The sequence below is a fragment of the Triturus cristatus genome, chromosome 7 (genome assembly GCF_964204655.1).
Source record: "Triturus cristatus chromosome 7, aTriCri1.1, whole genome shotgun sequence".
Classification (NCBI taxonomy): Eukaryota; Metazoa; Chordata; class Amphibia; order Caudata; family Salamandridae; genus Triturus; species Triturus cristatus.
In genome coordinates, this window is record NC_140590.1 from 635,407,918 (window position 1) to 635,426,137 (window position 18,220).

At 45.7% G+C, this 18,220-nt stretch overlaps 1 protein-coding gene across 5 annotated transcripts in view; it reads right to left on the bottom strand.

Moving 5' to 3' along the window:
* BPTF (bromodomain PHD finger transcription factor) overlaps positions 1 to 18,220 on the bottom strand; it is a 1,440,172-nt gene that overhangs the window by 1,351,680 nt on the left and 70,272 nt on the right. For all 5 annotated transcript variants that reach the window (XM_085617259.1, XM_085617261.1, XM_085617262.1 and 2 more), the window contains exon 4: positions 13,962 to 14,168. In XM_085617259.1, the coding sequence (XP_085473385.1) occupies positions 13,962 to 14,168 (207 nt within the window). The remainder of the gene's footprint in view (positions 1 to 13,961; positions 14,169 to 18,220) is intronic.

Below are 18,220 nucleotides of genomic sequence, written 5' to 3' on the forward strand. Positions count from 1 at the left end.
ACTTCCGTGAGGTGGAAAGTCTACAGCGCCGCCTGTTCTGGGACGGGAGGCCGCGTATTGCCCTGGCGAAGTTGACGCTCCCATGGTACGACGGGGGGATTGCCCTCCCGGATATTAAACGGTATTACTGGGCCTCCCAGTTAGCTGCAATCAACCATGGCCTCTACGGGCCCGCCTTGAACCCGGCATTTGAAATGGACAAGATGCTACTGCCCGGTGGCGACTACAATCGAGCGCTCTACTCTGGCGCGCCCGACGCTCGCCTGACGGGACCTACGCGTGTCATGGTGCGAGTATGGCACGCGGCTAATGCAGCTATGGGGTGGAAGGACCGTTTGACCCGGGCGTCACCGCTGTACGCGTCTGAGAGGTTGGGCTCCCTGTGGACCTCGAAGGGCTTCGAGAAGTGGGACACGATAGGCATCAGTAAAGTTGGGGATCTCTGGACGAGGGGGGGATTTAAAACATTCGAGATGCTGCAGACGGAGTTTCAGCTGTAGGACAGTGAATACTTTCGGTACTTGCAGGTCCGTCATGCACTGGGCTCCATCTTCCCAGACGTTGCCTCCATCCCGGAGTCTTCCCCCCTGGAGGACAGAGTGCTAGATGGCCATGTCCCAGACAGCACGATCTCACTTATTTACAAAAAACTGATCAATGACCGCTCGGGCTTGCTAACTGGCCTCCGAGAGGCTTGGGTTGCCGATGGGCTGGAGTTGGACGACGAGGACTGGATTTCCGCGGTGGCCTCTCCGAAGGAGGTGGCCATACCGGCTCGCCTTCGCTTCGTCCAGCTTAAGATACTCCACCGGGTCTACATGACGGGGCCAAGGCTTCTGCGTATGGGCTATGCTGAGGATGGGTTGTGTAAGCGTGGGTGTGGTGCTTTGGCGACCTTTCTGCATATTTTGTGGGAATGTCCGAAGGTGGAGCGATTTTGGCGTGGTGTGCACGAGGTCCTGCGAGTGGTTACGCGTGTCGCGCTGCTGCCTGAAGCGAGGAGGTGCCTGTTGAATGTGTGGGAACCAACTGACTTCTCGGCTCTGCAGATGTGGTGGGTGACTCTGGGATATATGGTAGCTAAGCGTGATATTGCTCAACTGTGGGGATCCCAGAAGCCCCCGGCGGTGTCGGCCTGGAAAGAACACATGGACTGGTGCATGTTTCGAGAAAAGGTGGTGTATGTGGCGAGGGGTAAGCCTGGGACATGGGTGAAAGTATGGGGCCCCTGGAACGCCTATCGCGGGGGTATCTGCGCGCCACCACTGCTGCCTGCTGCCTCACCAGCCCCGTCCCCTTAGCTGACTCCTTCCCCCAGCCCCGGGCGCAGGGTTCCCCCAGTCCTTGCTCTGTTCCCCTTCCCCTCTTTAGACTCCTGTGGATACTTGGGGTCCCCCATTCGGGGAGCACGTGCTGCTACTGTCGATTGCGGGTTGCCTTGTGGGTGTGGTTTTTTTTTTTCTTGTTGTTTGTATAAAATGAAACCGTATTGTGGGGTCTGACTGATATGGCCCACGGCATTGATACCTCCTGATTATGCTCCTCTGCAACACCAAGTGTTTTATGAACGTATGTCATATGCTCCTGTCATCCTAGCGGCCGGCCGGAAGGTTGTAGGCCCATACCTGTATATTCTTGAGATTTGTAATAAACGGTTTCAAAAAAAAAAAAAAAAAAAAATAGAAGCCACTCCCCTTTCTTAAGACGAGCCATGTCTAAGCAAAGCTCTGCGGCCGCTATTAAAGTTAAAGCACGGTATGCGGCACCTTGACCAAAAAAAGCATTTGTTTGTCAAGTTGACAAACAAATGCTTTTTTGGGTAAAAGCGCCCCATGAAAGTGCACACAGCGTGCTGAATGTTGCAGGAAAGTATTTAGTGCCTGCAGTAAGAGAAATGCTTTAAAGAAAATAGTGCTTACAGACTAAATAAGACTGTAACAACCAAAGTAAAAGGGCCAGTCCTCATGGGAGGTTACAAATGAAGACAAGGCGGTAGTAAGGAGGGACTAACAAGTCTATAAACGAATCAGAAGCCAGCATTTACAAAGAACAATGACAATCCAATGACAAATATGGGAAGAGAGTGGGCAGGGCTCTAAAGCCATAATCCAAAATAGCATGCCTAGCAGAGTAGCGCATGCGCTGCCCAGGCTCGACCTAAAAATGTGTTGTATGCCAAACTAATTCTAAAAGAAAAGTTAACATTAACTGTGACTGGACAGAAGAGAGTTTGGGATGCTGCAGAAATACGGCAAGGCAAAGCTCACAAAAGATTGAAACCGATTGGTGAAGAGGATCAAATATTTTATCATTGTAACAAGTGCTACAAGTGGTATACAATGGAAAAAAAAGCTTGGAAAAAAGATTTTAAAAAATAGCAGAAACCACTGAATCACAACAAGAATGCAGAGTCTTCTGAGAAAGTGAAGACAACACAACTCAATGCCCATCCACTTAGAAGATTGATGGCTACCCCTCGTCCACCTCTAACAACTGATCAGAAAGCGGAGGATCTTAAATGTGTTATCAGTGGTTTAGCCAGAACAAGAGCCAAGGGTATTAACAAAAGAAGAAACTACAGAGTATGAGAGTCACAAATGGCAAACATGTTTTTATCTGGGGCTAGTTTCTTTCTAGATTAAGTTTGTTAAATTTGCATCCTTTGAAAAAGCAATTGAAGTTTTAAAGCCACTCGAGTGCTGGCTATGGGTTCACACGGAGCTTGATCAGAGAAATAATGGTCAACATTGATGAAACTGTAATGATTCATAATAATGAAATGAGGATTTTTCTGGCGAGAACATACAATGACATAATTCGTTTTTGTCAGTTTAACAAATAGTATGAGCCACTTATGGTGTTCTCAGCTGATTTGACTCTTGAAGTTCTTGCTGTCAAAGGAAGATCACAGGATGAAGTAAAATCAGCAGGAACCATTTTAAGAAACGTGATTTAGATTTTGGGCTTAATGACTAATGTTGTGATGTCCCAGAGCTCCGCAAATCATGGGATTCAACAAAAAGGACCGAGGTAGTCTTAACATTTTTTACATCATTGTTTAGTATCAGCAAAGCAAAACCGTTACTAACTAAAGTTCTTGAGGTCGGAACAGAAGCAGACAACATGGATGATGGCTTTGAAGATATAAGCGAGGAAATGGAAGACAATCCCATGAACTGACAGGCGTATGCTGTGCAAATGTACGGTCTTTTCCAAATCACATTTTATGAATTACATCACAGCACAACGAAAACTCAGCTACACATGACTGCCAACGTAATCTATGACAAGTGCAAAAGTAGAGCGCTAATCAGGTCAATGAATAGGACTGGTGTATCAACAAGTTATAATGACATAGTACGGAGCAGGAACTTGTTAGCACCTCATGCTGTAAAATCTTGTGAATCCGACAGCACACCACTTCCAAGTCACTTTACCAGGAAAGGATTTTCAATTTCTGTTCTTGACAATTTTCATTTTGAAGACAGCTCTTTTTTGTCTGGAACATCCAGCACACATGATACTGTCATGGTGCTTTTTCAAGACTGTACTAATGAATTAGCTGCTGAAAACAACAAGCTGTGTCAGATGTAGGCATAAAAAACGAAACGGCAAACTTACAACCAAACTTTGTCAATGTGTGCAACATCACTACAAGCCATCAACACGTGCCAGTCTACCAGAAAGTTTAAAAGTGGCTGAGGACATGGATCTTCTTCTACCTGATGCTGCGGTCCACAAAGCTGATTTAACTGAATCTATCATATCACTTATTGGGTGCGAACTGAAGAATGAAGAAAAGCAAGTTCCTCTGTGGGCTGGACACCGTCCCACTGAAGAAGGTTGGGTTTTTACCAGTAATACCATCTGCAGTCACAAACACGCAACAGTCTATACAGCTCTATAAGTTTACAAAATGTGCATGATCAGCTTGAAGACCAGCCTAACCTGCCAATTTTCTGCGATGGTGTTTTCCATATTGTAGCTGACATTTTTATAAGCAATCCAGTAAAATTTGATGATCTTTATCCAATGAACGGTGTTTTCCACATGACAAAAGTTGCGTTGTGGTGAGCAGGAAGCTATCTCAGTGGATGTGGCATAGACAATGAACTTATTGAGGCTGAAATCTTTGGAAGCAAAACTGTCCAGTCAGTATTGAGAGGACCTCATTATGTTAGTTTGTTACAAGGTATGCTCATCATGTCTGAGGCTATAGCAACACTGTGTTGGAACGCTTTCTGAAACAAGAATGACAAATTAGGTTTTGTATATCTTATCTCAGAAGTTAACAAGGCACAGGGTGCATTTCATTTTAAAAGACACAATGCAAAGCCAGGAAATGTTCAATACACTCCGTTCAAAATCAGAAAGCCTGAAAACCAAGTTCGTAGAGTCTGCCAAAGAATATGAAGACAAATCAGATTGAGGCAAGTACTGGGGAAATGTTTTACACATTATGGCTCTCATGTAAAACTTGGTATGTGCTGATCGAGAAGGTGATTGGGAGGACTGAGGAGTCACTGATTACTGTGTTTCTTGAATACGACTGCGTAAACTACCTGAGATATGGGCCCGGGTATTTGGAAAGAGTGAAGAAGCTAGAGGTGGAAAAACCATACCTCTACAGAAAATTAATTCAAAGACATTTTGTGGTAAAAGACCGAGAGGGAGGGTTCAATGCTGTGTCTCCAGATATGAAACTGAAACAGATGATAAATAGATCACAGAAAAGCTCAAAGGTAATTGTTGGTTAGACACGTTAAGTGAATATGTCGCTCAATGGCAGATAGTTTACCATGAATTCTTTTCCATTTGCAATGTTTTCAGAGAGATGACAAATTGAAAATTAATGAACCACCAAGATACTGTTCCTCACCATGAGCTTGTGGGAAAGAGAGGGGAGCGTTTTAAAAAACATGTTGATGGCCTTTTTCATTTCATGCAGCAACAACGAAACCCCTTTGAAATGACTGAGCCTGTGCAATCATACAATTTCGTGACCAAACAATATGTGGATAACGAAATAAAGAGATGTTTACTTGATGTCATGGAACATGGATCAAAACTATACACCAAAGTGAAGCAGGAGAGATTTGTACTGAAAGAGAAAAAGCTAAAAAAAATAATCACGAAAGCTAAACTTTCACGCATTTTAATTGCCATAGTAAGTTTCGTCCAACCAGCCACTACAAAACAAGTTACAAAAAAACTACTTTCGCAAGCACATAGAGAGATGGATGTAGGAAATCTTCTTCCAGCAAACGCATTTGATGGGGACTCAGCAACCAAACCAGTGAAGCACAAACTCGTACAAGAGCTTGAAAAAACCCTTTCACCTAAAGAATTTCAATTCGAAAATGTGTCCTCGTTGAAAACTGCTGTTGTTGTGGACTATATGTCACAATTGCGAATGGTCAAGATTTCGTCCATGCAAATCTTTGGAGAGGTCGTTCAGACTGATCTACAGATATCAAGCCAGTGTGCACTTTGCAAGAACTGCCCATGGCCTTTGACAGTTATCTTGAACTATCTGTCAAAGAATGAGAGCCAATCAGACAAATGTCTTGAAGTGGAACTGACCTTGCCTGCATCAAAAATTCGACACCTATACTTGTGCAACGTGATAAATTCTGGTCCTCAACATCTAGAAAGATGAACTTGGCGATGTTAACTCACCAAAACATTACTGATACTTAAGAGCTACTGAATTTCCAATTATTGCAAGTGGAATGATTGTCAATGAGGAATTGATGCCTGCAGAGATATATTAAAAAGGTATGGGCCATATTGCTCAAAACTATCAGCTGGCCTCCATGTTGTGCTACGTGTTGACTGAGCTGTTCAAAATGGTACCAATCGAGTCATGTAGTGCCAAATGAGAAAGATTTTACTATTCTGCTACTTAGATTTGTTGCAATGTTGCTAAGTCAAGGATTGTCACAGATATGGACACATTATAGAACAGACAAGAAAAGAAACAATCCAGTTTCATATTCTGTACAAGAAACTTGACCAAGAGATGCCCAGTGTTCTTATCAAGGCAAGTATTCTTTTAGGTGATGACACTATGAGCAATATTGGAACAAATCTTGGAGCTTTTATTGTTGAACCTGTAAAGTTTCTAAAAGGATTTTCTGAGACAGAAGAAGAATGTGAATTTTTTTTTTTAACCTTTCTTTTTGCATTTTATATAGTTCAACAACACAAAGTGCATGGTAACAGGAGCCATTGTTACAAATAAAGAATGGACAACCATCCCTTCAGTAGATTGGAATAATCTTTTTGGCTATCAATCAATCAATCAATTAGGGGTTTCTAAAGCGCAAGCTACTCACCCGAAACGGGTCTCAAGGCGCTGAGGGAAAGGGGGCAGGTGGAGGTTACTCTGATCCTGGAGGTTCACCGAGTTCCATCGAAGAGCCAGGTCTTGAGGTCCTTTAGGAACTTAGGGAGCGATGCAGTCTGTTGGAGATGGTGAGGTAGGGAGTTCCATGCCTTGGCCGCGAGGAGGGTGAAGGAGCGCCCTCCTGTTCTGCTTTTCTTGATCGGAGGAACCGTTGCAAGGGAGAGCTGGGGAGCGTGGAACGTGAGGCGGTGGTTCAGGTTGGCACGTCTGGTGTTGTGGAAGGCCTTGTGTGCGTGGGTGAGAAGCTTGAAGGCGATTCTCTTCTCGACAGGGAGCCAGCGTAGGGTCCGCAGGTGTTGGCTGATGTGGCGCGGTAGGTTGAGGACTAGTCTGGCGGCAGCGTTCTGGAGTTTGCGGGTGAGGTTTTAGTTGATCCAGGCGTAGAGTGCATTGCTGTAGTCCAGGCTGCTACTGATGAGGGCGAGTGTGACAGTTTTCCTGTGTTCGGGGGGGGGGGGGAATCCACTTGAAGGTCTTACGGAGAAGGTGGATGGTGTGGTAGCAGGAGGAGGTGCGGGCGTTGATCCTGCGGTCCATTTTGAGCTCAGAGTTCAGGATGATTCCGAGGTTGTGTGCGTGGTCCGTGGGGGGAGGGCGAGTCCCTGAGGGCGGGAGGCCACCAGGTGTCGTTCCAGGCGTCGGGGTGTGGGCCCATTAGGAGTACCTCGGCTTTGTCCGTGTTGAGTTGAAGGCAGCTGTTCTTCATCCATCTGGCAAACGCTTTCATTCCATCTTGAAAGTTGCGTTTAGTGAAGTTGGGTTTGTTGGATAGGGAGAGGATGAGTTGGGTGTCATCTGCGTACGATGTGATGTTGAGTCTGTGTGCTCCGACGATGGATGCGAGCGTTGCCATGTAGATGTTAAACAGGGTCGGGCTAAAGGAAGATCCTTGTGGAACTCCGCAGGTGGTTGGAGTCAGTTATGAGATAAATGGAGGGAGTCTGACTCGTTACATTCTGCCGGAGAGGAAAGAGGATCCAGTTGAGGGCCTTGTTCTGGATTCCCGCTTCGTGGAGTCTGCGGGCTAGGGTGCGGTGAGAGACAGTGTCTAAGGGCACGGAGATGTCTAGGAGGAAAAGGGCCACAGTCTCTCCTCTGTCAAGGAGGGCGGGGATGTCGTCTGTTGCTGCGAGGAGTGTGGCTTCGGTGTTGTGGTTCTTCCTGAAGCCTGATTGGGAGGAGTCGACGATGTGGTTTTCTTCGATGAAGGCGGCGAGTTGGCTGTTGACTGCTTTTTCAATGACTTTGACTGGATAAGGGAGTAGGGAGATCTGTCTGAAATTCTTGAGGTCGGTGGGTTCGGTTTAAAACAAGCTGGCTTTGTTGACGTTGGGCTTGGAGGCCTTGTTGAGGGGGGCGGTGGTGTTGGCGCAGTCGGTGGCCCATTTGTGTAGATTGCAGGCGGCAGTGATGGGGTCATCGTCTGTGGTGGTGGAAGCGGAGCTGCCGATGGCAGCGGCGAGCAGTTCATCAGAGATCTTGTTCCAATTCCTGCGCTGTAGCTGAAGCGGGTGTCTGCGTGCGGGGAATGTTGGATTTGAAGGTGAAGTGAACACAGTGGTGGTCAGTCCATGGGAGTTCTGAGGTGTGGCTGGAGGTGATGGAGTTCCCTGCTGTGAAAATGATGCGCGTTCATTCTGGTACTATGTGCTTGAGTCCTATGGTGTGGCGGTTGTCCCAGAGGAAGGCGGACTTGGGATCCTGGCGGTTGTCTAGGTGGAAGTTGAGGTCTCCTAGCAGCGTGAAATCGGTGGAGGTGATGGCATGTGGCGTGATGATGTCAGTGATGGAGTCGGAAAAAGGAGTGGTCTGTAGATGAGGGTGCCTCGGAGGATAGATTGGTCTGGATCTTGGAATGGAGGTGTTGCATCAGGTCTGTGGGCCTGTCGGAATAGGTGCTCGGCCAGAGATTGTCCTTGTGGGCGATGGTGATGCCGCCTCCGGGGCGGTCAGCGTGATCCTTCCGGGTAAACCTGTATCCGACGGGGATGGCGATTGCGATGTCTGGTCCGGAGGTAGCGTTTGTCCAGGTTTCGGTGAGGAAGGAGCTGTCCGGGGTGGGGCCGTCGAGGAGGTCCCAGATTTCTGTGGCATGTCTGTGGAGGGAGCGGACGTTGAGGAGGATGCATCTCAGGGTTTGGGGTGTGATGGGAGTTGTTGCTGGAGAGAGGTGTTAGTGTCCTGGGTCTCGGCGAAGGAGTGGCGGCAGTGATGGCAGGTGAAGGGTCCGTGGGTGTCGAGAGGTGAGGAGAGTTTGCAGTTGTAGTTCTTGCCGGCATTGAGTTCATTGAGAGCCGGGAAGATATTGATGGGGTTCTAAAACCTATGAAATTTCTAAGGCCTCTACCCACAGAACATGCACGTAAATGTACTTGCAAAACCTGCGCTACAAAAAGATGTCCTTGTCGATATGCTCTTTTCAAATGTTCAACATTCTACAAATGTGCCACGAGCGATTGCCGAAACAAAAAGTGAACTATGAAAATATGTCTAAAATAGGAGTGAAACATTTTTTTTCCATATTGAGATCATAAACATTGTTTGCTGTATACGTAAAAGGATTAAAAAACATTATTTGGTTAATTTCTATATATGACTCTTCTTCCTCTATTATAGACGCCATCTTGGAAATTGGCGGAAAGGTTTCTCAGAGGAGTTATTTTCTGTATAGAAGACTACTTGACCACCAAAACCTATGTTTTGACACCAAAATGAAGTATGTAGGTCTCATGGTTCCTGAAATACTACATCACTGCAACACATCGGCCATTTTTACAAATGCCTACCCAAGCTAAATTACTTCTCTAATAATAAAAAAAAAAAAACACAAATCAAATATGAAAATCTCTGGACAACAATATTTTTACGGAGGTATATATATCAGAGGACAGACTAATTCTTCCACAAGCTAGTTTTCTGTCAACAGGCCATTAAATATTTTCCAGATCTTGACAGGTTTGCTGGACAGAGGTCAAATGTCAAGCTGTTGTTTCCTGGGAGCCTATGTATTTTGCTCTCGGCTAACTTCAAAGTGAGAGCATTTATAGGAAAGAGGAATGCAGCATACTTTATCCATAGAGCCTGCTTGTGCCCTTGTAAAAAAAAAAAAGGGTTTTTTAGACAAACAGCTCAAAAGTTATCTAGGTCTTCAAGGGCACAAAACATTTACTTTTTTCGCAAAACTCCTCTTCTTTGGGGAGTCCATTTTCCCTGTGAATCATTCCCTCCACATAGTGGGTGTTTTTCTGGATGAGGATGGCAGTTCCTCTCGAACAGGAGGAGAATGAGGAAAAGTATCTATGCGATGCAAAGCACATCGCAAAGGTGGGATCTGAGGCCGGAGCCATGTGCGTTTCCTGTAGCATAGCTATGTTTATATTGTGCCTATCTAGGTAGGCAAGAAGATGTTGCTTCTTGCGTGCGTCTCCTACTCCACGAACATTCAACGTTAGGAAATTTAGACTTAATTGCCGCATGTGTTTTTTGCCATGCATTCCCAACTTGTTTGGGCATGGAGGGTTGATGTTCTTTCTGGGTTTCTGACGTCTTCTGTCTAGATGTGAACAGTGTTCAATCTCCTTGCTCTGTCAGCATATGTTGTGCCGTCTGTTTGCCACCCACCCTCCCTCCATCCCTCCCACACTGGCTTCACCAACTTGTTGTGAACTATCCCTCCCACACCCCAAGAAAGCCCCAACTGTCCCCATCATAAACCAACATTCCAGCAAAGCATAACAGCAGCAATGATGCTCTATCTATATACGTATCTTGGTTCCTGGGAATTGCAGAATTATATCAGAAAGGGAACGTGGCTTAGAAAGAAAAGAGGAGTTGATAGATAAAAATAGAAAAGAGAAACAGGTAAGAGAAAAGAAGTTCAAAAGAACCAAGCAAAGTATTAAGTCCATATCTAAATGAAGGGTATTTCTGCTGGGGGAGTATCGTCTAGGAGCGAGGCAGTTCCTGCCCTCAAGTTGTACAGGAGAGGGAGGGTGTCCGGGACATGAGCATAGTGCATCTCCAGTGCTCTATAACATCGGTGGTGTTCTCCTCGCTATTATTTGCATCCACAAGTGGCCTCGCCATTTATTTGCATAGAAGGCTCATCTTTGGCAAGAGTCTACGTTTAGTGGTTCATTAGCGACTTGTGACCAGCTCATTTTTGTGCAGTGACTGAGCATTTTTGATGTCTTACACTTCCCTTCTATGGCCTCTACTCCAATCCTGATGATGGTCCGCTCCTGGGCGGTGATTTTTCCATTTGGCAAGGAAGGATTGGTGGGCACTTTAACAAATTTCATCCCTTGCTGCAGGGACCTGATACGCGATCTGCATACATGCCAGTTAGAGCACTGCATATGTGAAGTTGGCTTGTTGCAATTTTATTTTTTGCCTTTCCTGGCTTCCTGAACCGCCACTGTGAAGTCGGGGTATAGGGCGACGCTGTATCCTTCAACTGTTTGTGATTGTTCTCTTGCCCTGCGCAAAGCAGTATCCCGGTTTCAGTGGTTGAGGAGTCTAATCAATATGGGTCGGGGGAGGGGGGGGGAGAGGGGGTCACCCAGGGGACGGCCGAGCCGCAAGCGCCTGTTGTGCTCTCTCCACTACGAGTAGCGGGGAAAATGCGTCCTTCCCAAAGCTAGTGGCCAACATGCGGTCTAAAAACTCCTCCATCTTTTCAGTATTGGCAGATTCCGGTATTTCCAGGATTCGTATGTTGTTCCTCCTGGACCAAACTTACAAATCTTCATTCTTAGCTGCTACTATCTTCAGTAGGCGTTCCATTTTTTTTGTTTGCTCATCTGCAGGTGGTATCTTTGAGTTCCGATATTCTGTGCTCCGCTTACCCTATCCTTCCATCTTGTTTCTCCAGGTTTTGCGTTATAAAATCCATGAGGGTGCATATGGAATCCATTTTGGACTTGTTCGAGGTTAGGCTGTGTTTCCGTCACTAGCAGCGACTTCATATCTTCCTCCTCCACTTGCTACCTAGGATCTCGATCGTGGCTCTGGCCTCTCGCAGATTTGCGGGGTTCGAAAGAAAATTTTGCTTGCCTGCATTCTGTTTTACCCATATTTTTGCAGTTTCGGGGTGCTGTCCTCTGGTTACTGCGCTTCGCCTATTTTCCTGTACGAGCTCCAGGAGTCTAGGCTCCAAATCTTGTTCCTAACGGCCAGGGTCGCAGGGTATTCTTCTGTTTATTCTCCATGTTTAGCTGCTCTACGTTCACGGGCGCGTCTCTCCAAATTTCAACTGCTGCTGACAACCTTCTTCCTTCAGTCCGATTCACTCCAGAGGCAATTCAGAATTCAGATCCCTGTGGGGAGCAGGGGGAATTCGCAGGTATGCAATGTCTTATTGTTCAGTGCTAGAGTCTTCCCCTTCTCTGTGTGCGTGGGCTACTCACGGTGGGTGCCTATGTTTGCTTACTCTAGGCTGTGCTTTATATATTGGGTTGTCAAGCTGTCCCAATATGGCGGCCGGGTGGTCTCCTCAGGGTCCAACGCAGCTCCATTCTGGCCGGGGCCACGAGCGCTTGCCGCTCTGCACCACCGCCTGCAGCCACCCCTCAGATACGGCGATCAGCGGGGATGGGAAAGCAACAAAGCCCAGGGACTCAGATATTTTCCCCACATATCACATGGCCCACCTCCTTACTGGTGGTGTGTCAAATGTCTCGAGTCTGCGGGTTCCTGATGTAGATTCCCGCTGCAGAGTCAGTTTCGCCTCAGACATCTGCTGTATGCTTTATTGCGGAGTTATCCTGTCTTCCAGCTCGCCTGTCGGGCCTGCCGTCCGCACGCAGAGGGGCTTCCGTGGTGTCTGAGATGTTCCGAACCACCTCTGCAGGCCCTGCTTCCAGTTGACCCGTTCGGGGCAGTGTCACCTTCTCACGCAGGATCTGGCTAAGCTTTGCGTGTCATAGTCAAGTCCTCACTATTCGTGTATTTTTGGGTCATGATTAGGGCCCTTAGTGCAGGATCATGTTGTTTTGGGCATCCACGACTGCAGGAGCCTCACTAGTGTGCGGCCATCTTGCTAGCCCGCCCTCTAGCACCCCCAAAAACATCATATAAATACTTATAATTTTCCATGTGGCATTCCATACCAAGCATTGGCAAAGTTAATAGGTCTCAGCAATGCGAGATCTATTGGCTTTTTCAGGTTTTTTTTACCCATAATATACAACAGCGCTAGCTTCAGTGCAGCTTAACTGAAAATAAATAAAAACGCTGGCTGTGTCATACAGCTTTTTCACAATACTTTTAGCCATTTGCAATATAGCTAAAAAACATTAGCAAAGCCAAAAAATTTCACTTAGGCAAGACCTATTGACTTTGCCAATGCTTGTTCTGGGGCAAGAGCATTGGCACTGAGGACCAGGTTAGCAGAAACACAGTGCACTTCAATCAAAACTGCATCAAATGCAAGTCAAAAAGTGATGGGGACCATGTCAAACACGCACTTGCAATGTAATCGGTCTCGCCTTTGGGACCTTGTATGTATTTAGCTATGCAGCACATTAGCCTGGGTGCTGAAACATCTACTGTTCTTTAAATGGAGGGAGAGTAAGCACCAAACTGCGGAACACGTCAGGCATGGGAACACATGGAGAGAAATACTGCTTATGAGCTGGAAATAGTATTGTCCAAAGCTCTATTTTTAATATAAAATCAGAGCCTTCGGTAGTCATATCACTGAAAATACAAGATTTGGAATTGTCTACAGGTGCTCATGGAAGACAAGTTTATATGGCCTGGAATCAAGGGAATGGTAAAGTGATTGTTATTTTACTGACCTCTGCTGGTTGTTTTCTATCAAGAAAGTTAAATTGAGGCAGTTGCCATAAAAATAAAAAAAGAAAGTTCCTAAGCAGAAAGAAAGTTTGGTATTTTACTGACCTCTACTGGTCATTTTCTATCAACATTGTTAGAAGCAGACAAGTCCTGGGGCTGATCTCAGAGCCCACAAAGTACATACAACATATCTTCCAGACAGTGCAAGAGCTGACTAGGCTCGACCTAAAAAGGGCACTTTCTTACAGCTCTGCAAAATAGATAATGAGCAATGCTATGGTTCCAAGACAAACACCAAAAGTGAATCTACGGAGGAACCATAACGACACTTGAGCGCTCCAAAAGCAGTCACAGAAACATTACAATTTACAATCAGTCATCCTACTTTAATTTTAGGTTTTCTGATTCCTGAAATTTGCAAAGCCAGAGTTGTGAAATATCTCTGTTCCAAAGATGGAATTGCTTTGGTGCTGCCAGTGTCTTGCATTTGCTTTGATACTCTAAACTCAATGACCAACTCAAACAATACTTAGATAATAGGACAGAAGTGTAAATAAAAACAGATGCTGGCTGAGTATGTTTAGAGTAGGTGTGATGGACTAGGTTGTTTATGCCTTGCCTCGACAATACCTTGGGTAGTAAAAGGAGGAAAGATGAGCCAAACATGAAAAATGTGTGTACGACACACCCACCTAAGAGAATGAGAGACCCACTCTCCAGCAGGAACAGTAGATTAGTTAAAGGGAGACCCTACCTTCAGGTTTAGCTTTTTCAAATGCATCCTCTTGGGGTTTTTCCTCTTTGCTTTTGTCAGGGAAAAGGTCAGGCGGCACATCCTTGTCTCTATCGGCATCTACTAGGACAGTATCTGTAATGTCTTTTTCATTTTTTCCCATTTCTTCAGTTTCATTGCATTCATCAATGACTCCTCTTTTAGATTTCAAAGATTCTGTAATCTCATCTATGTGAAGAAACAAAGCACAACATATGATTTAAATTAATGTTTCAAATGAGCTCCATGAAAAATGTCAAATAAAAAATAAAAAAATACTCTCCATAGAATGTGTTTAATGTGAATTAGGTAATGAGGCACAAGACTTACTGTAATAAGAAACACTTATTTACTTTCACACCTACCATCTTCCCATTCAAACCTACCAGAAACATACAACACAAGAGCCAAGTTAAAGTGGGGACAGGTGAGCATCAATTTAGCAGGTTCCAAATAACAGCTTGGCGAAACTTAACCTGGGTTTGTGAAGTGCGATGCAGGATACAGTTTGTAAAATTCTAGTGCTGCAAAGAAGCAGTTATCTGGAAGACACATATGGAGTCTTTGTTGAGAAGGACTGGGCACAAATACTTTTCAAATGAATCAAATCTGTTAAAAAGTCCCTGCTCCCCAAGATCCTGTACCTCATGCAGACATTACCACTCCAGCCCCCACCACATAGTCTGCATAAGCCTCAACAACTCGGAGACCTTTGTTTGGGGCAGCAAACGTGCACGCGTAAACAAGGAGCGTTAGTATCTGCCTGTGGCAAAAGGGGTACTGGGTATCCCACACTTGCAGATATACTACCAGGTAGCGCAATTACGCTTCCTGGTGTGGAATGCCAACGTCCGAATACAGAGAAGCATTGGTGTCTATTGGACCAGGCAGTGGCGGGCATCCACATTTGGAAAATCCTGTGGCTGCTGTGAACAAAAAAAGGCCAGCCAGGGGTTTACATCTCCACTGTAGTCTGAGCGGCACTTGGAGTGTGGGACAAATTGTGTGTCAGCCCAACCCTTCTCCCATCTTTCTCCCCTTACTCCCATTAATGGGAACACTGACTTTCCTCTGGCATTACATGGCACATCTTTACTCCGTTGACAGTAGGCGAACTGTAAGAGGATCGGGGACCTCTGACATTCAAGGCCTCTTAGATTTCCCACAGCTGAAGAGAGATTTTGGATTACCTGACACGGAGTATTGGCACTATCTCGCGATTCGCCATTGGGTGACGCTCCTGCGGGTGCGGGCCCTTGCAAACAGATCACTTACTCCCTTTGAGCGATGGCTCCTTTCTCAGAGGGATGATCAGCGCCTTCCCTATGATATTTATAGACTCCTGCATGGGACCTCGGGCCCCTTGCCCTCCCCGACACGAATACAATGGGCGGAGTGTGAAAGTAAATTCTTGGATAAAAAAAATGGTTGGACATTCTGCAGCAAACCTGTGCATCCGCTTGCAGCACGTCTGGCAGAGAAACCCTTCAAGCGTACCCACTATTGGTATTTCACACCCGCTGGCATGGCTCGGTGGAGGAGGGGATACGATGATCACTGCTGCCACCACTGCGGTGCTGCTGGCGCTACTGCAGTGGATCTGGCACTCTCACACACTTACTATGGCATTGTCATAAATTGCACAGAAGTGCTCGCGGAACTTGATCAGATGTTTGTCACCAATTTGCCCGCTTCTCAAGTTACATTCTGTTAGGTTTACTTACCTCGTTAACATACCCACTGAAGTCGAGGAGTGGGAGGGCTATTACACTAGCACTTTGTGCAGCTAAACAAGTTCTACTATCCAAATGGGGCACAGACACTGCTCCCACCAACATGGATTGGATGCATAAGCTTTAGGACCTACTCAGTATGGAAAAGCTGACCTCTATCATGGAACATACTATGCCAACCTTTGAAAAGACTTGGGGGATATGTCTGGAATTTCTATCTCATACCTTTAGAGAACTTTCCCACACGGGGTACTTGCAGGTACTCCAACTCACTGTAGATGACCCGGGCCACCATGACCCCTCAATAGGTTGAAATTGTGTCTAAACATGGCAATTTAATGACCTGCACATCTGCATCCTATTGGTTTTATTTTGTTGTTCTTTCTCCTACTCGTTTCCCTCTGATCTCCCCCCCCCCCCCTTTTTTTCACTCTTCATCTGTTCTCCTAACCTTGTCATCCCTTGCCAGCCATTGGTTGTAGGCGAGTGTATTGTTTTTTTCTCAGTACTAAAAATTCAATAAAAATCGATTTCATCCTAAAAAGGATCGAATCTTGAACTTAATTGCAGTGAAAAATGAAAAACATTGCCTTGCACAGTGCTGGGAGAAGGATGCTCTAAGAAGAATGAACCAAACACAAGCACGAGAGCCCAGAGTTTAGATTGTAGCACATCTGAGATGCCAGCTCCCAAAAACATTTTGGAGCCTATATGGCGGCTTGTGAGCAAAAGGAGAGGGGGAGTGTCGAAAAGCAAAGGACACAAGCAGACAGACACACACACACCAGTGTAAGAGAAAATATCTTTCATAGTATTCTAAATCCCAAAGAAAACTTTTAGTCAATGAGCATGTTCAAAAAGTGTGAGAAGAGATCAGAACAAGCCTATCCTGACCTCTGACTGGAAAATACTAAATTCCACGGGTTGTATTCACTGAATAACTTCATTACTGTTATTGATGGGGGAGAATTAGGTTGGAAGAATAGGAGTATGTATAAATGCCAATGCTACCAAACTTCCTGTGGGAATTTAACAACCTTCGTAAGAAATTGCACTCTATTGCCAACCAGAGGATAACCTAAGCAACACCAATCTCAGACAAAACGTAGGCAATGACAGAATGGCACGGGCAATCCATTTGCAGTGGTTTTCAATCAGGGAAGTAGTCTTTTCAGAGGATTATGGCAAGCTGGAAATAGAAAAGGAGATTGCCAGAACAATCCAAGAATATGATGGCTGAGTTGGCTGTGTATCATTTATAAAACATGGTAAATTATTATTTCTCTCTGCAAGCCAAATGTCCGCATTAAAAAGAACCTGCAGAGCATGGCTGCGCAGATGGTGAAGTCTATTTGGAACAATGACAAGTTCCAGTGACCTAAAACCAGAGGACAGGATGAAAAGGAGGCTGTGTCAATCAGGGAACAGGTCCACAGCAACGTGAACAGAGATGTATGAGCGGTTAATTGACCTTCCCGATTATTAAGGCTATATGAACACCTTCCAGCTGTCACCACCTAGCAGAAGAAAGCAACAAAGGTGAAAATGATAAATACTTATATTTGCGTACGGGTATGCATTTGGTGGCTTTGTAAAATGTGTATAGCCTACTGTTAGGCTAACAAGTTAACAAGAAAAATGTAACTGGCCAAATTAGATTATACTCTTCAAATCTAGAAGGGCTAATATTACAGCAGCTCTTGGTACAAACAAGATTAAATGACGTGGAACTACGCATTTCATTTTACTTATTCTCCCTGTATATATTTAGAGTGTAAAAAGTGTAAGTGTGTGTATTTGTGGGGGGGGGGGGGGGGGGAGAGGGAAAGACTGGCAAGGCATAATGGTGTTGGTGCCTAGTTGACACTCCATCTGAGAATCCAGAAATCCGTACATGCAACATATCCCTGTGGCCCATAAATTCCCCTGGAGTTCCCCTCCAGTTGATGAAGCAAGGTTGTGCATCTCATGGAATTTACAAGATACAAAGACGTCTAAAGAAGTAAAGCAACAGAGGCTAACCTGAGTATATGTGGTCTAGCAAGGGCCACGGTGGACCATTTCAAGTCATTAACTGAGGTGATAGAAGCGGATCAGGGAAGGTTCACCCTATTCCTGAGCTGAATTTAAGATGTTGCTGGGCCCGGCACAGAGTGAACAGGAACTTACCCGAAACCTTGATAGACTAGTGCGGCAGTCAGCCGTCTGCGAGCAAAATGGCAGCAATAGTTGGAGAAAACACCCATCAATGATACGGGTATCAGAGGCATCTGGAAGAGGAAGAGGGAGGAGGGAGGCAGGAGGATGAGGGAGGCAGGAGGAGGAGGGAGGCAGGAGGAGGAGGGAGGGAGGAGGAGGAGGGAGGCAGGAGGAGGAGGAGGGAGGCAGAAGCAAGAGGTGGAGGAGGGAGGAAGCAGGAGGAAGAAGCAGGAGGAGGAAGGAAGGAAAGAGGAGAGAGGAAAGAGGAAAGAGGAGGTAGGAGGAAGAAGGAGGAGGGGAAGCAGGAGT